This window comes from Citrus sinensis, chromosome 1 (genome assembly GCF_022201045.2).
Source record: "Citrus sinensis cultivar Valencia sweet orange chromosome 1, DVS_A1.0, whole genome shotgun sequence".
Lineage (NCBI taxonomy): Eukaryota > Viridiplantae > Streptophyta > Magnoliopsida > Sapindales > Rutaceae > Citrus > Citrus sinensis.
Window position 1 is genome coordinate 2641508 of NC_068556.1, and position 21500 is coordinate 2663007.

At 37.6% G+C, this 21500-nt stretch overlaps 3 protein-coding genes across 4 annotated transcripts; 2 read left to right on the forward strand and 1 right to left on the reverse strand.

The window, feature by feature from the left end:
- Positions 1–2531: 2531 nt before the first annotated feature.
- Positions 2532–10888, forward strand: LOC102626885 (uncharacterized). Its single transcript, XM_006476116.4, has 5 exons — positions 2532–2830; positions 2989–5880; positions 6268–8052; positions 9374–9629; positions 9727–10888. Exons 2-5 carry the CDS (start codon positions 3061–3063, stop codon positions 10314–10316), a joined length of 5451 nt encoding a protein of 1816 aa, XP_006476179.2. The 5' UTR covers positions 2532–2830; positions 2989–3060; the 3' UTR covers positions 10317–10888.
- Positions 10889–12049: 1161 nt separating this feature from the next.
- LOC102612764 (probable ADP-ribosylation factor GTPase-activating protein AGD14) lies at positions 12050–19397 on the forward strand. 2 transcript variants are annotated; one of them, XM_025097960.2, is made up of 14 exons: positions 12050–12407; positions 13109–13229; positions 13360–13421; positions 13626–13713; positions 13825–13886; positions 13989–14082; positions 14308–14820; positions 15266–16147; positions 16625–16789; positions 16861–16977; positions 17074–17157; positions 18185–18320; positions 18414–18450; positions 18871–19397. In XM_025097960.2, exons 2-14 carry the CDS (start codon positions 13122–13124, stop codon positions 19004–19006), a joined length of 2484 nt encoding a protein of 827 aa, XP_024953728.1. In that variant the 5' UTR covers positions 12050–12407; positions 13109–13121; the 3' UTR covers positions 19007–19397. The 2 variants fall into 2 exon arrangements, with proteins under 2 accessions (XP_024953728.1, XP_006476221.1); XM_006476158.4 differs by having other exon boundaries at positions 12051–12407; positions 15263–16147; positions 18871–19394.
- Positions 19398–19545: 148 nt separating this feature from the next.
- Positions 19546–21113, reverse strand: LOC102626597 (molybdate transporter 1). The gene has a single exon (XM_006476115.4). The coding sequence runs from the start codon at positions 21025–21027 to the stop codon at positions 19666–19668; it is 1362 nt and encodes a 453-aa protein (XP_006476178.1). The 5' UTR covers positions 21028–21113; the 3' UTR covers positions 19546–19665.
- Between the last annotated feature and the right edge of the window lie 387 nt (positions 21114–21500).

The following is a 21500-nucleotide window of genomic DNA, read 5'->3' on the forward strand; positions in this document are numbered from 1 at the left end:
TTTTCCCTTTCATCAGCCGCCACCCACAACCCCTTAATATCATCATCACCGTCCCAATCCTTAGCCGCCATCCACAAGCTCTAACAACCACCATCACAACCACCACTCCTCACAACCCCTACCCACCGCTACAAACATTCACAGACTTTAACCATCATTGTCAGTTCACCGGCCTTATCTTCCATTGCTGCAGCCTACCAATCATCCACAACACCCAACCACCTTTGGCCGCCGCTTCCTACAAGCAAGTCTCACCACCCACCACCGCATGCACACAAAGCCACACCAACCGCCATACTATTGCGACAGAGGCCACAATATATACAAGATCCAGCAGAGGGATGTTTTCCTTCTCCGGTTGACTATTCTTTTTTGTCTTTTTTTTGTTTTTTAATTATTATATTACTTTTAGTTATTTTTAGTTTTTTCTTTTATTTTGTCTATATTTACTACACAAGAGAACACTGCCATCCAACCATTTGCTGTGGCTTGCCATGGGGTAGCCGTTAGCGAGGATTCGGTTCGCATTTTCTAGCAATGAATGGAAGAACGTATCAAATAATCGGCGCTGACGATCAGACGATGTAAAGAATCCGGGGCTGGGATGGATGATTGGCCTTTTTATTTGTGGCGATAGTTTTGTTGATTTTTCTCAATTTATATTTTACTTTTTTTGGTGATATTATGTAAATGTCAATAATTTGTTTTCCATGGTTATTGTAGACTTTTTAGTGCTCCAGTGTGGTGTTTACTATTTAGCTCCAAATTGTTACGCTCATTTTTGTAGCCAAGGGCATTTTTGACTTTTTGTCAATCAACTAACAGTTAAGTTAACTGTATACTAACGTCAGGGGAGCTGCCTGTAATTACGTGAATACTTTTTATGAGACTGTCAATACATCAAACCTCAGGGGAGGTCCCTAAAAATTACCCTTATTTTTATTATGATAATTAATAGTGATCATAAATAAAATATTACATCAAATAATATTTAATGGACAAAATGAGAAAAAAAATCATTGTATGTTTTTATATTTCCATTATAAATATATGGTTTGGGATACTTTAACTTAAAATTTTGGCACAATATTTGAGCCACTAATATCTCATAGTCTAATAGTTGATATTGAAAGTCAAAGCAACATTTCATAATGTTATATCCTCCACCATTGAATTGCATGAAATAAATAGGTTAATTTTTGATAAAAATTTAAATCAAAATATTTCTCACTCTATAGTTATATAGACATATATATTTTTCAATAATAATTGGTGAATAAAATATTTCTCATTTGTTGCGACTCATATAGTATTATTAACAAAACACATATAAAATAGTTTATTGCAATGCTTTCTATTATTATTATTGTTTAGGTATTAATGGTTTGTAATTAAATTCATACAATACAAATTATTATAAGAATTTGTGTTAAATAACCTACTTGATATTATATTTTATATTTAATGGTAACTGATTTTAGAAGATTTATTTAAAAGAGATTATCATATTATAAATTTAAAGGAGGGCTGAAAAATAATTTTAAATAAAATATACTATTCAAGTGAAATTATTTCAAACTCTAAGGGTGATCACAATTATTTTACAAAAATTATCCACAAGCTTTGAACGTTACCATTATTTTTAAATTATTTTTTTAGTACAAATATTATATGCCATTGATTAAATCTAATGATTAATAATTAATATATTATTGATGCTGTAAAAAAATTTACAACATCATATAAGAACCCCAAGAACTTTATGTGAACGAAGTATTTTTTTTATATGCGCGTTCCATGCCAAATGCCGAAAGATAGGGAGAAAGATGGCCTAAGGGAAACTATCAACTAACTCAATATATTAAAAATTTTGCCGTTTAAAATTAAAATAAAAAAACTTCATGTGATTATTGTTGTCAAGTGTCAACGTGGAGTCACGCTTTTGGGCATTGCAATTCAATTTCTGAATCGCACAGTGTTCGTATCAATTCTTTTTGTTTTCCCGCTTTGACCACGTCGCCGAATACGGTTACGGTCCGTTTCCCAGCACCGATGCTAATATTTGCCTCTACTCGCGGGTACAGCTAACTCGCCCTTTGAAGAAGACATGAATACCACGTGTCTTATAAAGCGAGTGTTAATCACTCCTCTACTCAAGCGAGATCCCTTTGCAAGCTCTTCATGGAGCCTGGCGCCTGCAAACTCAAAAGCATGATGGCGTTTCCTATATTTTGTGAAGAAATGGGGGTATTTTTGTGAAACGAAAGGGGAAAGTTAAAATTATAACCCTTTATTTTCCCAGTCAATTACTGTTTTTGCAAATTTGAGAACGCTTAACTGCCACTCATCTCCCAAATAAAATTTAAATCTCCACCCTCCACGTTTCGAGAAATTGAATCCTGGTCGTCAACTTTCCCCTCGTATCACCCGAAATTGTCGATCAACATTTATTATTCTCAAGTCTTTTATATCATCATAATAAAATCTCAACCGCATTTTCCATATCAGATGATACACATCCTGCCACGTAGCTAACGCAATCGCTCAACATATTTTCATTCTATTTTCGATTTTATTGTATTGTATTTTATTTTTGTTATTTTCGATCTAAACCCTTACTCTCGTGAAACGGAAAGAAACCCTAGCTCCCTTCCATCTCTCACGGTAATTTTTTTTCTTTTTCAAAATTAACACCAAATTAATTTCTAAAATCAACAAATCTATTAGGGCTTCGATTAAAATCAACGGATTCGAACCCTAACGCATGTTTTCTGCACGTGATCTCCAAAATTGGTTCGAGAAATTAACAATTCGTGGCATGTTGATTCAGGTATGAGTACGATTTTCTCTAACCTCGTCATTTGTTGCAATTACGCTCATGAAATGATTCTAGCATGCCAGTGTTAGGGTTTGATCGTTTAGTTACTGGTGTTTTTAGCTATTTTTAAGTTTTTGTTGGTAATTTTTGTGGCGTTTTTTATGATACAGATCTGAAAAATGTACAATGGAATATGAAAATTGGGGGTTTTGGGTTTTGGCGTTTGGATTGAGAGATTGTCCATGGAAAATAGAGTAGGAAATTCAGATGGAACGGCAATTCCTAAGAAAGCGAGATCTCTGGATCTTAAGAGTCTTTATAAGTCAGGGACTTCAATGGAGTCTCAGCACAAGGATGTAAAGAGAAAAATTAGTAAAGAGGATGGTGATGATGAGAAGAGCAATAAAAGGAAGAAGAGTAGCAAAACGGTGTCTATCAGTAGGCTTAAAAATGTTGATAATAGCAAAAGGAGTGTAGATGGGGTGTATAATGGTGTTGTGAGTTCGGGTTCGGTTGATTTGAAGGACTTGAAGTGTCATAATAGTTGTAGTGGTTTTAATGGAATTTCATTTAGTTTGGATAATAGTGGTGTTAGAATCCCAAAGCGTAAACGTGGTTTTGTTGGACGTAAAAAGGTTGAGGTTGATCAGGTGTTGAAGCTACCAGAACACTCTTGTAGTAAAGCAAGTATTATTGATCAAGCAGCTAAGGTAACTGGCGATGATTCAGGCACCAGGGACAACTCTTCTCGGGATTCAGATCCTCGGGTTGAGTCTTCAAAGGATTTGGGTGAACTGTTTGAGCCTTCGAAGTTTAAACGCAAGGACTCTGATGATTTTAAGGAAAATTGGAATGGTGAGTTGCATTCAGCTAGGCATTTGCAGGAGGGTGAGTGTGCCATTCGCTCAGTTGTAAACCATGGTGAGTCCTCTTTGAAGAAGGAAAAAAGAAGAAGCAAGTCAAATTCGAATCGGCATTTGAAGGAGGGTGGCCATGCTTGTTATTCAGTCCTAAACAATGGTCAGTCCTTGTTGAAGAAACCAAATGGAGTTACCAATTCAAACTCGGGTCAGTGTTTGAAGGAGGAAAATGAGGGTGCCAGCCATTCTGTGTTAAATAATAGCAACTCCTCTTTGAAGGAGTCAAGGAGGAATAACAGTAAAAGGAAGGATTCTGCCCGCCATAAAAAAAGTGTTGCAAAGGAGGCTGAGCATGTGATTAATGCCTCTGGGAATGTAAGTAACATAAAGGATTCTGACCATGATAGAAGTGTTGGAAAGGAGGCTGAGCCTTTGGTTGATGCTTCTGCTAAGGTAAGTAAAAGGAAGGATTTTTCCCAGGATAAAATAAGTGTTGCAAAGGAGGCTGATATCTTGATTGATACTTCTGGAAAGGCATGTGACAATTTGCTGGAAGATGAGGAGAATCTTGAAGAGAATGCAGCTATGATGCTATCTTCGCGATTCGATCCTAGTTGTACTGGGTTTTCTTCAAATGGAAAATCCATTGTGTCACCAAATGGGTTGTCTTTTTTGTTATCTTCTGGGCAGGGTCCAGGCAGTCATGATTCTTCATTGCTTGATGCTGCTGGTAGAGCATTACGTCCAAGGACGCATCACAGGGAGAAGGGCCACTCAAGGAAAAGGCGGCACTATTATGAAATTTTCTCTGGAGACTTGGATGGATTTTGGGTTTTGAAGCGGAGAATCAAAGTTTTTTGGCCATTGGACCAGTGTTGGTATTATGGCCTGGTTGATGACTATGACAAAGGAAAAAAGCTTCATCATGTTAAGTATGATGATCGCGATGAGGAATGGATTAATCTAGAAAATGAGAGATTTAAACTACTGCTGCTCCCTAGTGAAGTTCCTGGTAAGGCTGCACGTAGAAGATCGAGGAAAAGGGTGAACTCTGTTGATGAAGGAAAATTAAGCTTGAAATCTAGCAAAGAAAAGGAAAAAAGAAACTTGAACACAGAGGAGGAGAACTGTATGGGTAGCTACATGGAGTCGGAGCCCATCATCTCGTGGTTGGCGCGATCTACTCATCGGGTCAAATCTTCACCTACTCCTGCCATGAAGAAACAGAAAATATCTGATCTATATCCGACTTCTGGGCCACCATTTTTGGCTAACAAAGTTGGAAATGCGCATGGTTTAGATGCGGATTCCAAAACTAGCAAATTCTCTAGTAACTCTAAATTGCCAGACAGATTTACTGATGGTGGAAGAGGTGAGGAGTCTACCTCAGAGAATCCAACTTGCTCCAAAGATAGCGGACTGCCCATTGTTTATTACCGGAGGCGGTTTCGCAAGACAGGAAGCTCACTTTGTTCAACATCTTCAGGCAATAATATTTCTAGTAGCACTCCAGCATCCGTTACTCTGCTTTCCTCTTCCATTGGCGAGTTTTGGGATTTTGAAGAACATGATACCTTTTGTAAAAGGGAGGTTTCTAATGGAGCTTCATGGTCTACTACCACTGGTAGTGGACGGGTTGGTTTAACCATTCCATTGATTGATCCAAAGCAAGCAAGGTTTAAGTTTAGCTTTCCAGTACTTTCAATCCTGAACTATGCATTTGAAGCAGAGAATCTATGGCTGGTCCATGAGGTGTTTTTGCTTCACTATGGTAAACTGATTACCATGTGGCCAAGTGTCCAATTGGAGATGCTTTTTGTTGATAATGTAGTTGGATTGAGGTATTTCCTGTTTGAAGATTGCTTGAAGCAGGCTGTAGGATATGTCTTCCTGGTCCTGTCATTATTTCATCAGCCTAATGTGCTAGGGAAGTCTTCTGACCGGCAGTTGCCAGTAACTTCCATCAGGTTCAAGTTTTCTTGCTTTCAAAATCTTAGCAAGCAGTTTGTGTTTGCATTCTACAACTTTGCTGAAGTGAAGAATTCTACATGGATGTATATGGACTCTAAGCTTAAAAGGCATTGTCTGCTTACTAGGCAATTACCTCTGTCTGAATGCACTAATGATAACATTAAGGTGCTTCAAAATGGAGGTAACCTGTTATCCACTGCTGCTGTTTGTTGGGATGACTCTTCAACCAAGGTATTTTTTCTATTTTGCACATTCTTTTAAGAAGTTGGTATTGCTTCACATTCGCCTTCCCCCCCCCCCCCTCCCCCCCCCTCCCCCCTCTTTCTCCTCCTTTTGGAGAAACTATTGTGTCATTGTTAAATACATTATATCTATTTCTTTCCATTGATTCTTTTAGATTTTGTTTGGTTGTAGCCTTGTGCTATTTATTGTTTCATTCCTTGTACATTTATCTTCTCTGTGCTTTTTTAATCTTTCAGGAGACAAAATTTACTAGCAGTAAATTAGACCTTGCAATCTCGAGTTTTTCCTTTCATATTGTAGTTGTGGAAAATTTTTCTAGATTTGTTTTATTTGGTTCTTGATTTGAATTAACTGCAATGAACTTTTCTGTATTAGGGTTTGCAGAGGATATCTAAGCAGGGTACCTCCCTGATGGGTGTCCCCAAGCAGTCTGCTCGTGTAAAAGTCGGCTGGTGTTCTTCTAATTTAGACAAGCAAAGAAATTTGCCTTCATTTGTGCTTTCTTTTACTGCTGCACCTTCATTCTTTATCAGTTTGCATCTGAAGCTGTTAATGGAGCATAGTGGGGCTGGTATGAGCTTGCATGGCCAAGAATCAACAGAGTGTGCAGGATCTGGCTGTTTGATAGCTGATGAAAGCACTTATGAAAATAATGTGCCACAATGTACTCTTGAATTGAATATGTCTAAATCACTGGATTACAATATGATGGTTATGTCAAAGGATGCTGCATCTCATGAGTGCTCGCCTGCTGCCACATCGAAGTTAGAGGCAGTTAGTTCCTCTGTCTGTGGTGATGAAAGTTGGACAAGGTCTCCACAGATATGCAGAAATAGTAGCACTAATGTTGCTGGAACTTCTGCTAGTTCCCAGGAACCTGAACAAATTGGAAATGAGGCCATTGTTCCGTTGCAGAAGTTGCAATATCATGATCCCAAGTCAGAACAATGTGTTTTATTGCCAAGGCCATCTTCAGGTGACTGTGATAAGACAGATACAGCTTACAATTCTCCCTTGAATAGTATAAGGGTTGAAATTCCAACATTTGACCAATTTGAAAAACATGATCGGGAGTATCATAGTGTTCAGTGCACTACTGATCTGAATTGGAACATGAACGGTGGCATTGTCCCCAGCCTAAACCCTACTGCCCCTAGAAGTACAGGGCATCGAAATAGAAGTAGTTCATCATTCGGATACCTTGCTCATGGATGGTCTGTTGAAAAGGCTGATGTTGCCCATAGTAGTTTTGGTAGTGCACCTAAGAAACCACGTACTCAGGTCTCATATTCTTTGCCCTTTGGAGGTTATTATAGTCCAAAGAATAGAGTTAATCACCAGAAAGGGCTTCCCCACATGAGGATCAGGAGGGCAAATGAGAAGAGATTGTCAGATGTTTCTAGAGTTTCAAAAAAAAACTTAGAGTTGTTACCTTGTGATGCAAATGTGCTAATTGTGCATGGTGATAAAGGTTGGAGAGAATGTGGGGCACAGATTGCATTAGAGCTTTTTGAACACAATGAGTGGAAGCTTGCAGTTAAACTTTCAGGGACTACAAGATTTTCATACAAGGCACATCAGTTCCTGCAGCCTGGGTCAACAAATCGTTATACACATGCTATGATGTGGAAAGGAGGAAAGGATTGGATATTGGAGTTTCCTGATAGGAGCCAGTGGGCTCTTTTTAAGGAGATGCATGAAGAGTGCTATAATCGTAACATTCGTGCTGCTTCAGTTAAAAATATCCCAATCCCTGGGGTTTGCTTGATAGAGGAATTTGATGATAATGTTACAGAAGTAGCATTTGTTCGTAGTTCTTCCAAGTATTTTCGACAGGTTGAAACAGATGTTGAGATGGCTTTGGATCCATCGCGTGTCTTATATGACATGGATAGTGATGATGAGCAGTGGCTTTTAAAAATCCGCAGTTCTTCAGAAGCTGATGACTGTGGCTTGTCGGAGATTTCTGAGGAGATCTTTGAGAAGATAATTGACATTTTTGAGAAAGCTGCATATTCACAGCAGAGGGATCAGTTCACATCTAATGAAATAGAAGAGCTTATGGCTGGAGTTGGTTCCATGGAGGCAATTAAAGTGATCTATGAGCATTGGCGGCAGAAGAGGCTGAAGAAGGGAATGCCTTTAATCAGACATCTCCAGGTAACTTCAGAGTTAATTGCTTGTTTAATCTGTCATGAGTTTATTGCTTGTGGATCAGTGGTTACATCTTTTTCACCATTGTATGATATGATCTATTTGAGATTTCATGTTATGTCTTTGGTTTTGTTGGAATGATTCTAGGAGTAGGAAGTGCAATTTATTCAATAGGAGAAATGTGACACACTGAGAGGACATGTGAAGATATTAGAGTAAAGCAAATTTGGTATTTTGATCCTGTTTAATCAGGAAAAGAGGGGGGGGGGGGGGGGGGGGGGGAAAAGGCAAACTAGATAATTTTGGGGGATTCCTATTCTGTCAACTAATACAAAATAATTTGTGAGGTCTAAATACTGCTTAAACCTAGAAGAAAATTGTGGAAGTTATTTATCTTTGGGAGAGTTGTACCATTTTTAGAATAGAAAGAAAATCTGGATGATGCAGGTTAAACTGGGTAGTTACCATGAAAGATTTGAATAACATTAAAGAAATATTTTTTTAATGAATGAATGGCAAATCTTTTGAATTGATACGTTTATCAGCTGACTGGGAAGTAAAATTGCCATGCAAGTGGCCATTTTTCATAGCAGTAATATGACAAATACGCTATTTATCTCCAAATGCTGTGAAAAAGCCTTAAAAATTAACTTATCTGTGTTATCATGTTATGACATTCATTGTGATGCCCCCTAAGTTCGGAGAGTACAGTGGTTATCCTTTTTGCGACATAAGTCCTAGTACTAGTATGATTGTCATTTTTGGGATGGATGAAGGCATCTGAGCGACCAAGATTTATTTATTGAACAGGCTTTGAGTGACAAAAAGGCTTAAAATGATTGTTCTTTTATATTCTATTAAACTAATATTTCTCTTTTAAAACTTTAGAGTACCATTGGGTCATTTGGTGATGTTGTTTTGTTTTATCTGGCACTCATTTTAGATTGGTGCATGAGCGGTTGGCAGCTCCCTTCCAATCAATTTACCATGAGAAGCGTTTGGAAATATGATATTTTCTGCTGGATAGACTGCTTTTTATCTGATCTTATGCACAGTGCTGAAGTGGCGTTTAGTTATTCCTTGTATTAGTCTTAAGATTACTTTGTGTTTTTACTTATATTATAGCAGTCGACAGCATTGCCTGATGCTTAAATGTTTTCGTTATTTGGGAGTCGATTGGAGATAGTTGACTGTTTCTCTACTAGTGTAGTTCTATTGAATTCTGTTAAGAGTCATTTTCTGTTTTGCTTATACGTGTACGATTTGCTCACTATATTCTTTTATCATGATTGATGTCGATGTCTAACGCTAAACTTGGGTCTTTCAGCCGCCACTGTGGGAAATATATCAACAGCAAGTGAAAGAGTGGGAGCTAGCTATGTCTAAACCTAACTCTGCCCTCCCCAATGGATGTCAGGGTAAGGTTGCTCCCATGGAGAAGCCACCCATGTTTGCTTTCTGCTTGAAACCACGGGGCTTGGAAGTGCCAAACAAGGGGTCAAAACAAAGGGCGCACAGAAAATTCTCAGTTTCTGGTCAAAGCAATACTGTCACCGGAGATCATGATGTTTTCCATACTTTTGGTAACTTCTTTAACCTTTCATAAGTTCACCAACTTGCTTTTTCATCCATTGAGTTTATTACAACTTTTAATTAATTTGGTTTTGTTTGGTGCACCAGGAAGGAGATTAAATGGGTTTTCTTTTGGGGATGAAAAGGTTCTATATCCGGGACATAACTATGAATATTTAGATGATTCCCCATTGTCTCAGACTTCACCGAGGATATTCTCTCCAAGGGTATTTTCACCACGTGATGCAGGCATCGGTTGTTTCTCTGTGAGCAGTGATGGTATTGATAGAATCCAATACCAGAAACTTCAGAGAAGAAAGTCAAAGAAATTTGGGATGTATGAGTCTTCTTATGATCCACAGTTGGTGGCTTCTTACAATCAGAGACTGATGGGGAAGAGAAATGGAATTCATCGATGGAATATGGGATATTCTGAGTGGCCAAGCCAGCGACAATTTTACTCGGATGGGTTGCAGAGGCATGGACCCCAAATGTTGGACAGTTCTGATCTTGATGAGTTCAAGTTACGTGATGCATCTGGTGCTGCTAAGCATGCACGTAACATGGCTAAGCTCAAGAGAGAAAAAGCTCAGAGACTGCTTTACAGGGCTGATTTAGCAATTCACAAGGCTGTGAATGCTCTCATGATTGCCGAAGCAGTTAAAACTTCTTTTGATGACGTAAATAGTGATGGGTAGAATGACCAAATGAAATGAGAAGATGATGCCAGCCCCTTCAGCTTCATATCTGCTGTGAAATAGGCTTCGATACATCAGGCATTGCTTTTTTACTGGGACACATCTGGTTTTTCCTTTGTCGACGGAAGGAGAGCTGTGAACATTAAGAGAAGAATTTTTGGCCTGCTGCTGCATATCGTAGCACTTGTTTTGCAGCTTCACAATTTGTCTACCCACTAGTTTCTTTCTGTTCAAGCAGCAGGTATACTTAGTTCACGGCAACCGTTGTATATGTCCTGCAGGTGAGGTGACTCTGAGGGGTGTATGGAATTTTGGCTGCCAGTCTTGTACAGAATTTATTTTCCCTTTTTGTTACTCCTTCCCCACCTTAACCTTCATGTCATAGTAGCAGTTTGGCCCAAAATAATACAACACCACCCCTGATCAAATCAATTTACAAGTTGCTATCTCATTGAACGTTAGAGCGCTTTACTAGATGTGTACCAAACTAGAGCACATCTGAAAATGAGATTGGAAAATGCTGTAAGTATAAATTTCTTATAATTTTTCATGGTCAATTATCTTTTGCGTCCTCTCGCTTTTCCACATTATGTATTTATGTTGTATTTGAGAAGTGGGGTTTGTAATTAACTTACAGCGGCTGTGCTGTCGTTCTCATTTCTCATTTATCAAGAACTAATGTAGACAAATCAAAAAACTCAATTGTATCGTGTCCTCAAATTAGGAATCCCAAAATTGGCAAGGCCCGCCTAGGCCTTGGCTTAGTTTAAAAACAAAAAAAAAAAGGGTCCGGATCTCTTAGCCACTTGTGTATGTCTGTATGTATATGTGTGTATTTTTCAACAAATTGTAAATCAAATTTAATAGTATAGAGGTTAAGTTTCTCCTTTACAATTAACATCATAAACCCTGGGTCTAAAACTCTCTTAGATCCAAATGCCCAATACCCGAAAGCTGAATTCAAAAAGGGTGCAGGTGCGGTCCCCCATACAATCAAAATACAAAAATAATTATTAGAGCCCATTGAGAATGGGGAAAACGTCCAATACCTAAGATCACAAGAAAGTCCGTGCTTGGCCCTAATCTGGCATGGCACGAGCTTGTTTTGTCTCACTTTTAAGATATATGACATGTCTGAATTGTATGGCACGGTACAAGCTTCTTTAGTTCTTTTGGCTTATTTTTAATAGGTCATTGGAATTTCTAATGAAGAGAATCATAGTAGACTTCTTGATGGGTCTAAATAATAAAATTTTTTAATTATTTGTAAGAAATGATTTGTAGATTAATATATTTTTCTTATTAATAATTTAAAAAATTTAGATCAACCATGAGATTGTGTATGTTCATAAACACAAGGAAAAATGATGGTCCTTTGAGATTAATATTAAGGTCGGATAGTTGTAACTTTTAAGTTACAATATTAAAGTATTTGGTAAATACTAATTGCTCTACTTTAAAAGATAAGCTGAATTGATTTACTAGTTTTAATAAAAAAAAAACTCTATAACATCTTTACTATTTTTTTAAAAAATATTATTTATAAATTATATTTATTATACACTATTAATTTTTATTTTATAAAAATAATTTCATTTCCACAATAATAATTTAACCAAGTCAAAGCACCTCCTTACATACTGACATGCCTTTACGGAAGAGATAGGTTCAAATTAGAAAGAAAAAATCAGGCCGGGTCCAAACCGTGAGCCCGAGCCGTTACATAACCGTAGAGACCGTACGCTTCGTAAAAGCAGAGAGAAAGAGAGAGAAACTCGTTCGCGCCCTCCCTCAAAGACTTCAAATAATAGCTCGGCCAGCCAGTTCGTTTCAACTGCTCAAAAAGGGTCACTGAACCGTTATTACCGCCAAATTTCTCTCTCATTCTCTCTCCCTCGCTCGCTCAATGGTCATGTCTTTCTGTTATACACGTGTCATTCGCTGAATCTTCCAGTCCGTACGATTCTTTACCATTCATTCATTTCCCCCGTCCATCTCCAATTTCATTTCACAATTTTTACATTAATTCTTAGGGTTCCTCCTCTGCTTAGCTTTTTCATCTAATTCGCATCTGCTTTCTGTCCATGCAAGGTCTTTTTCTTTCTCTCTCTCTAGTTTTGCTTTCCGTTTGGTTGCTAAGAAACGAAAAGAAAAGAAAATGTTGAAGCTCAGCATCTAGTGTTTTAACCTTGTTCCTTTTTTTTTTTTTTTTTGGAGAAAACTTGACTCTTGAATTAAGTTCTTCTTAGTTGTGAGAATCTTTATGCGGCCAAACATATAATTAATTAAGGCCTCTAAAATAAATTTGGATCACATACTTATCTCAATTGTGCTAAACTTTCAAAGATTTTGTCTCACGCGTGCATGTATATCATTTGTGATTAAGATTTAATTAGTTATAGTTACAATTATGAGTCATTTTATATTTATTGATTCATCTATACTGTATAAATTCTGATGGATTTTTTTTTTTTAAAAAAAGGCTCTGTTGCCGAAAAAAGAAAAGAAAAGAAAATGTCGGATCTTATATTTTAATATTTAGTTAATTCTCCTTTTGAGCATCTTCTTAGGCTTAGCAAACTTGCTTAAAAAATTCTGGTAATTTCTGTTAAAAAATTTTATGCTGGCAATAAAATGTTAAAAAAAATGGTTTCTTAGAAAAGAACAAGAAAAGAAAATTTTCAGCATCTTCTACTCAGAATTCTTTTCGTTGTTTAAGATTATGTTTATGTTTTCCAAAGAAAAGAAGATTTTCATTTTTAGTGACTAATTTGGTTCTTATTGGATGAAAGAGGTGCGATTTCAATGAGAAAAATGGGGAACAAAATAAAGGAAGACGAAAGAATTGAGGGGATCATACGCGGTCTTTTGAAGCTTCCTGAGAATCGGAGATGTATCAACTGCAACTGTTTGGTATGCCTTTTGCAGTATTCTAATAATTTTAGTTTGAATGCTTAAGATATTAAATAATCCATTATATTGCTTCCTATTTTCTTGATTGACTTACATGATCCTAGATCTAATGTATGTTTCTTATTGGCAGGGACCTCAATATGTTTGCACAACGTTCTTGACTTTTGTTTGCACAAACTGCAGTGGAGTACAGTAAGTGTTGATACAAATTCTGAAATTCTTAATTCCGTCTGCATACTGTGAATAGCCTCTGTTTTAAATTCCAACTTTTCCCAGTTTCAGCACGACATTTTAAAGACATTCTACATGATTCTTATAGGAGGGTTTCTAAGTAGTTATTAATTTGAAAAAAGTAAACATTTATGTTGACTTATATTTTGTTCTAAAATATTCCAGTCGTGAATTCACACATCGAGTAAAGTCAATATCAATGGCTAAATTTTCTGCAGAAGAAGTTAGTGCTCTTCAAGCGGCAGGAAATGAGGTTTGGTGGTTACCTAATACAAATTAATCCACTCATTGTTCTTTTCTATAACCTTGATGATTTTCTATGTTTTTCCTTTTTTAAAGTCTAACTAGAATTTTTATTTTATAGAGAGCAAGGCAAATTTATTTAAAGGATTGGGATCCTCAGCGTAATTCTTATCCTGATGGCAGGTATGCATAATTCTTATTCTGATGGCAGGTATTGCACATCCCTTTTTTATGTTACTTTGATCTACAGGTGGAATTTCTTTTGATTCACATGTTTTCTTCCAGTAATCTTAATAGAATCCGGGATTTTATCAAGCATGTCTATGTGGATAGAAGATATGCTGGTGAGAAGACTGACAAATTCCTGAGGCTGAGATTGGTACACTCCCTATTATACTTATGATTCATATGCAGTATATCTTAATTTCTTTTATGACTTTTTCATTTTGAAAGACTTGTCAATACTGATGTGCTTACAATAATAAGAAAATTCGACTTAATCAGTTGGACCTGATTAATGTTGTGCTTAAGGAATGGTCAAATTTCTTTTTACTTCTACCCTAGTTAATGCAGCCTCCAGTGTTTAAGACTCTTTCTGTATTAGGGTGAAAAGGAGGATTCCTGTCAAAGTAACAAGGTTGGTGCTTATATTGGTGAATTTAGAAGTCCACGTTCTGAAAGCAGATATGAACAGTCTTCTAGTGGAAGATCACAACATCGTGAAAGAAGCAATGACAGAAATTCGGAATACTACTTTGAGGACAGAAGAAGTCCCAGATACTATATTGAGGAGAGAAGAAGTCCTGGATATAACCAGGAAAATCCAAGATTTGGAGGCCACAGCCGGAAAACTCCTGCATGCTTTGAGATTGTTGATGACAGGTTTCGAGATGATGTATCTGCAAGTCGCAGGCGATCTGACAGCATTAGCTTTACAAATACAGAACACAAATCTAGAAGCATGTCTCCTGAATACCAAAAGAACACAAATAACTCCAGGACCTTAGTGGTACGCCCTATTAAAGAAATTTTAGGTGAAAATGCTCCTTCGCTTGAGGTTGGCAAATGTTCAAAAGCAAGTGATGGCAAGGATGCTGATGATTCTGCTAATAATCAGGTAAGGCAAAATGGTGGATATATGTTTGAAGTTTTGAGAGCGTTCTGTCAATAAGATGCAGTTTGCTTAATATCTACTCTTTTAAAGGCCTGTTACCATTATGTCTTTTCTTGCACTTCTAAACAATTATAGTTGTTTTCTTTATTCAACACATTGCAAGTGGAAAAGAAAGACTTTTTTTAATTCTTCTTTTCAACTTTGGATTATTTCCTTCTTTTCAGTGTTTTTGCAAGTATGCTGAGTAATGACTGCTTAACGTAACTTTAGGACTATGTATAATCTATTTTATAGGTTTCGCTTTCAGCATATACCTTAGAAAAAGTTTCAATTACTTTCCATTCCAGACGTTTGCAGCTTGAATTTTGTTGTGTTCTGTTGGTTTCAGAGCCTGTCATGCCCTCTTTTTTGATGCTCTTATCCTATTAGTTTTTCCTCTTTCTAGAAGATTGCACCATCTGGTAGCCAGCAATGTGACGACGGGAATCCAGTGGAACAAAAAAAGTCGCATTCAGAAAGCTTGGAAAATTCAAGTACAGATCCAGAGCCCACTGACACTGCAGTAGCTGCACAGCAAACACAGCCAATAACTCCTAGCGATGGTGACAATGAACCTTCAACTGAACAGCCCGTAGAGGAAAAGGCACCAGTGGCCCCACCACCAAATACTTTGGAATTTTTATTATTCGAATTGGGAGCTTCCTTCATGCAAAGTACCGATGAAACTCCTCCAAATGTGTCTGGAAGCAACACGCTTGCAGCAGCTGCATCATCTTCGAACACACAACCAATGGGAGGGAACATGCCTGAAGCTAGTGTTTCACCACCTGCTTCTGTAGAGTTTCCCAGTTGTGCTGAAGCTCCTGTAACTGCTTCAACTATCAATAACTCAGCCCAACAATCTGGGGTCAGCATTTCCCATGGTGGTACTTCACCTGCTATAACATCGGGGCAGATGTCAGCATCACCGAGTAGTTTTGCTGCTTCAACAAATGCCTCAACTACTAATCTGTCGGAGCAACCATCTGGAGATAATGTCCCACAGAGTAGTGCTTCACCGGCTCCATCTTCAGGGCAGATGACAGCGTTACCTAATAGTGTTGGTGACTCTACAACAGAGTCCACTGCCATTGTGCCAGTGTCTTTCTCTGATGAAGGTCCTCCACAGGACAAGCCTGTTGTTAATGTTGATTCTACAGTCAAATTTCCTGATGTGCAACAGTTAAATGGCTTGCAGCAGCATCAAACTTTGGAATCATCCACTGCTGTAGCTAAGAGAAGCGGTTCTGCACAACAGACAACTACACCTATCGGACATACAAATAACCAGGTGAGTGTTGGAGTTAATTTGGAATTCTTCTGCCGGGGAAAAAAAAAAGACAGAATTGTCAAGAAACAATCAGTTTTCAGCAGATCACAGGGTCTTTATAACTCTTTGAGCTCTCGAGATATAGGATTATGTTCCAAGGATAATAATGGTTATAATGGTGGAGTTTTAAAGGAATCTATGCAATGTTCTAGAGGTGTGCAGTAACTGTAATGGCACAGATCTTCTAGGAAGTGTTACGAGTCAGTAGACATTACCTGTGTAGCAGAAAGGGAAGAAAACACAGAATGAATCATTGCTGGAAAAGTTTATATTTGTTTCAAATATTTCTCCCCTGAGTGTAATTATGAGTTCTTCTCCCCCTTCTTATGAAAACATGCAATTACCAAATATGGAAGTACCCATTATAGCATTCTAGTGGAAATGTGCACCAGGCAGTTTTTATAGATTTAACCCTTTGCTCCTTGTGCATTTCTGCAGCCATGGGCATCATTGCTTGTACCTAACAATCAAGGACCTTGCAGTGCTTCTGCTGAACAATCATCTCTAGCTCTCTCAAAACCAGCACAAGACACCAGTTCAAGTGTTGGATCCAGGTCTCTTGCAGTGGAACCAAAGGTTACTGGAAGAAAGGAACTACCAGCGGTGAGTCGCCTTATGTTAACTCCTTCAGGTACCTCATAAATTCTTAATAATGTATATTCGATTCTTTGCAGGACCTTTTTACTGCCAGCTATATGCCGCCACATGCACCGATTCCACATTGGCAAACAGGTCATGCTTATGGCACGGGATTCAATACGCAGTACTATCCTACTGCAATGGTGTCTCAGGTATGAGGATGATTAAGTATTAAAAGTTCTCTGTCTACTCTTGATTAACATACTACTAATAAGGCTGCTTATATCGCGATGGATCTATGTTTACAGCTTGCACCAGCTTATTCCAACCCAGCCAAATCAACAAATCCATTTGATATTAGCAGTGATACAACTCCATTGCAAGCGCCGCCGGTATGGATAAAACAGCTGTTGCATAATTTTTTCACTGATTTATTTCCTTTGCTCTTTGCTTTGCTGAATAATGTGAACTACTCTACAGACTGCAATTTTACAGTCTTACATGCATTTTTTTTTTCATATTATTCTTCGATTGACTCAACTCCGTATGAAAAAAATGTGGATAAGAAAGTGAATTGATTGAGAACCTCCTACAAAAATAATACATAAAGGTCGTAATTCGTAAAATATAACATGAAAACTAAGTTATGAAAAGTCTACTTATAGCAATTGCAGATACAGTTGTTGTTAGAGAGATCTCTTCTGTTCAAGGAGAGTGTGAAGAGACCATCCTTAATTGTTTGCTGTATCTTTCACACATTTATATCGTACATCTAAGCATAATCTACTATAAAATGGAAACTAAGTTATCAATAATAGTCTCTTATAGCAATTCCAGATACTGTTATTATTAGAGAGATCTCTTCTGTAGCAGAAGATTGTGAAGAGATTCATCCTTAATTGTTTGCTGTTATCTTTCAAAAATTTAAACCTTACATCTAACCATAATCTACTAGTATTTGTTTGGATTGTCAATAAGCATAGTCCATTTGTTGGTTGGTTTTACTCTTTGGGACATGTGGCTAGCCAGGTTAACTTTTGCTGTCTGTGTCTGTCATATATTTATTCATGCTGACCAATAATGCTTATAAGTTCACAAAACTTTTTTGGCCGTATATTTATTTTAATATATAAAGTTCACTCTGCCTACTTTCCCCAAGTTATCATTGACTAGTATTCATAACTAAGTAATGCATGCAACAATAGAGGCTTTTATTTACATACTCTGCTTCCATGGGGTTCATAGACATGGACAAGCCATGCAGCGAAGGTATGAATAAAGATGATTGTGGATTTATTACATTTGTGCAAGTGTATGTGGATTTGTTCATTGTACCATTGTTTGTTTAAGCTAGGAATTCTAGTGAAAACTGATTAAAAAATAATTGTTAACCATTAACATGTTTTATTCATTACATAGTTTCCATCCATGGTACCTCTGCAAGGAGCACTCCCAAATGTTAACTCAATGTCAACTTCCAATGCTGCTGCCCATTCTTTGGGGTTGATGACACAGCAATTACCATCTTATGCCTTTTCGTCAGACATGGCTTCAAGTAAATTCATTTCACTATCTTCTTAGTTTGTTTGTTTGTTTGTTTTTTTGGTTTTATGACTTATTTGTAACTTAATTATCTCTGGTGGATTAGTGGGGCAACAAACGCATACAAATATGATGCCTAACAGGTACCATTTTCTTCTTGAACCAATATCTGAGTATTTGAGATCACTGTTTATCACATTACACCTTGTCTTAACTAATAATTTTGGACTTGCCATTGTATCAAGAATACATGGTCGTTACACACAGCACTCTACTTTTTCGATAGCACTCATCTCTATATGTGCTCTTCATAGAAATGGGTTCCCATGCTCTGCTAACATCTCTTATGGATTGCTTCTTCAATCAGTATCCTTCTGTTACGCTTTTGATACAAAATAAAAACTGTAATAAAAAAAATAATCATTTGAGTTGCATGAGCTCGTAATGCAATTATGCAAAGACTGTAGTGCATGAACTTTGTTCCCACTGTAGGTAGTAGTTTTTGCCATGGATTAGATCAAAAATATTTAACTCCACTTTTTCTTGAATATATATCCTTGCAGATTACAGGGAATTGATAGTTTTGGTGGCAGTAGAGCTGTATACGGCTCCTCAAACACACCACAGCAACCAACTGGTGGATACCCAGTACCTGCTGCCACTAATTCATTTTCAATGGGAGGAAACCCGTTTGGGTAGAAAAAGGAAAAATAAATTACTTTCACAATAGATAGCTATATATTGCTTTGGTCTCCCTGCATGTTTTGGGGAAGACTTGCTTCGTTCTGGTAGGTGACCAAATGGAATAAGCTATCCAAATGTTTGGGTGTCTCTGTCTAGCCAAAATGAATTAATCCTTTCATTGGTAGAAGTACAAAGTAACGCTCCGTCAAGATCCTAGGTATTGTTCATGAACTTATAGTTACTGCCACAAACGTTTATTTGCATTGTTGAACTAATAGTAGTACACCACTTGTTGTCTATTAGGACTGCAAGACATTGTATTTATTGATCAAAGAGACAAGTGTATGTATATGTAAATTCTCATACGGCTAGTATTTGGTTAGTTTGTACCATAGCTGCAATACCATTTCTTTTTCTTCTTTTTGGCAATGGGATTCAAAGCCTCTTTTCACCTTATGTTTACTGCAATTTGATTGTGATGAATAACAATAAAAGGATGGCTATTAAAAAGCTTAAGACTGCTTGTTAAATATACAATATATGGGAACAAAACATAAAAAAGGAAACAAGAAACAGTTTCTGTACTTGGATCGTTTATTCATGATATACAATATCCCTGAGTTTCTTTGGGTTTCCAGGTGACCATATGGAAGAACAAGATTGATGATCTTCAGTTAGAATTTTCTGATCTTAAGAAGCACATGAACAACAATACCACACACAAAGCCAAGTGCTGCACTTGATCCCACAAGTGAAACTGATGTGCATACAAGCATCACAAAGAATTCCTCCTTTGAGTTCATATCCCTTGAAGCCATAGCTAGCTCTATCCCGGCAAACAAGAGTAGAACTCCTAAAACCCCAACTGGAAATTGATCCAAAACCATCACCAAAGAACTTCCTAGAACCAAACCCAAGACCATCTTGACTGCACCGAGCAGAGCCACACAGCCACCACTTCTTCCTCCAAACTTGTACTGCCCGGCTAACCCACCGGCTCCATGGCAACAAGGCATAGCTCCAAACCAGCAACCTACCAAGTTCATTAGCCCTACAGTCACTGAAACTGAAGTGGCTGAAAAGTGCTTCCCTGGAAAAAGATCAGCTGACAATTTGCAGACAGCAATCACAGAGTTCAATACTGATAAAGGAAGTTGAGGGATAGTGCCCTTTATGAAGCCTTCTTTCCAAGCATGCTTAGTTATTTTCAAAACCTCAATACTAGATGGTCCAAAGTTAATATCTTTGACCACATTAGGCCTTCTCACAAACGCCAGAATCACACCCAACAAAAAAACAATAAAAGCTGAAGGAAGTGAAGCTACAATTCTCCTCAACCTGCTCCTCTTTGGCCTCTCTTCTTCATGATCATTAGCTTCTCTTTCAGCACTTTCCTCACCTGCCCCGTTAACAATGATTATAAAACAAGCACATACAATAGCCAAAACAAGTCCATCAAGCCCCAACCAATGCCTATTCCCTTTAACTTTAGACTTGGCAAAATCCTGAACGTTTCTAATGTACTTAACAGCACTCATTGCAAATGACAGCCCTTGTGAGAGCTGAATCCCCCTAACAACAGGCAAAGGAATAAGCTTGTAAGCCAGGTGCATCAAGCCTGTGACACCCAAAACAAACAGAATCCCCCCAGTGCAAATCCCTGCTGCCATAATTTCTGGGATGCCAAAATCAGACCCATTTGATATTGCCACGGCCGCAATTGACTTCATGGGCTGGACTGGCATCGGGACCCCATATATTGCACCAGTGACAATGTTATAAATGCCAGTGAATATCAATGTTGTCCCTAAATCAAGGTCCTTGGCTAGTGTCAAGGCCAAAACTATAGGAATGTATGTGCCCAAGTCCCCCATTGCGCCATTTATTTCAGCCCATTTTGATTGGAAAACAAGATTCTTTTTCACTTTGTGGATGATTTTTGCTGGAGAGTTTGATGATGTGGGTGAGTTATTTGTGGTTTCAGGTGAGTGTTGAGAGGTTTGGTAATGTGGAATATGGTGGTTTTGGGACTCCATGGGAGTTTGTTTACGAGTACACAGAATGTAAAAGAATGTGGTTCCTCATTATATTTATATTTGTAAAGGTTGAAATATTTCTGTAGTGGAAATGGGAATATGAGAGGTCGAATTTGAAGGCGAATATGCGCCGCTAGTTGAGGCCAAGGCATCTGACTTTGAGGGATCTATTAAATTACCTGCGGTTGACATACGCGGAAAACAGATTAGGATCAAAGAGGTCCCAATTAAATCTTAATCATAAAATCTGTGATAAAGTAAAGTATTTTATGAATCCTTAATAAAATAACCTTTTTTATACGTGTTGCATATACAAAAATACGGACATTATAAGTAAAAAAAAAAATTATCGGGGCCTCCTACCCTAGCTTTGGTATAGTGTAACTTAAATATTTGGATTTTGGACGCATTATGGTTAAACTCAAATCTACTGCAAAATTTCAAAAAAAAAAATTCCAATAATACTCACAAAG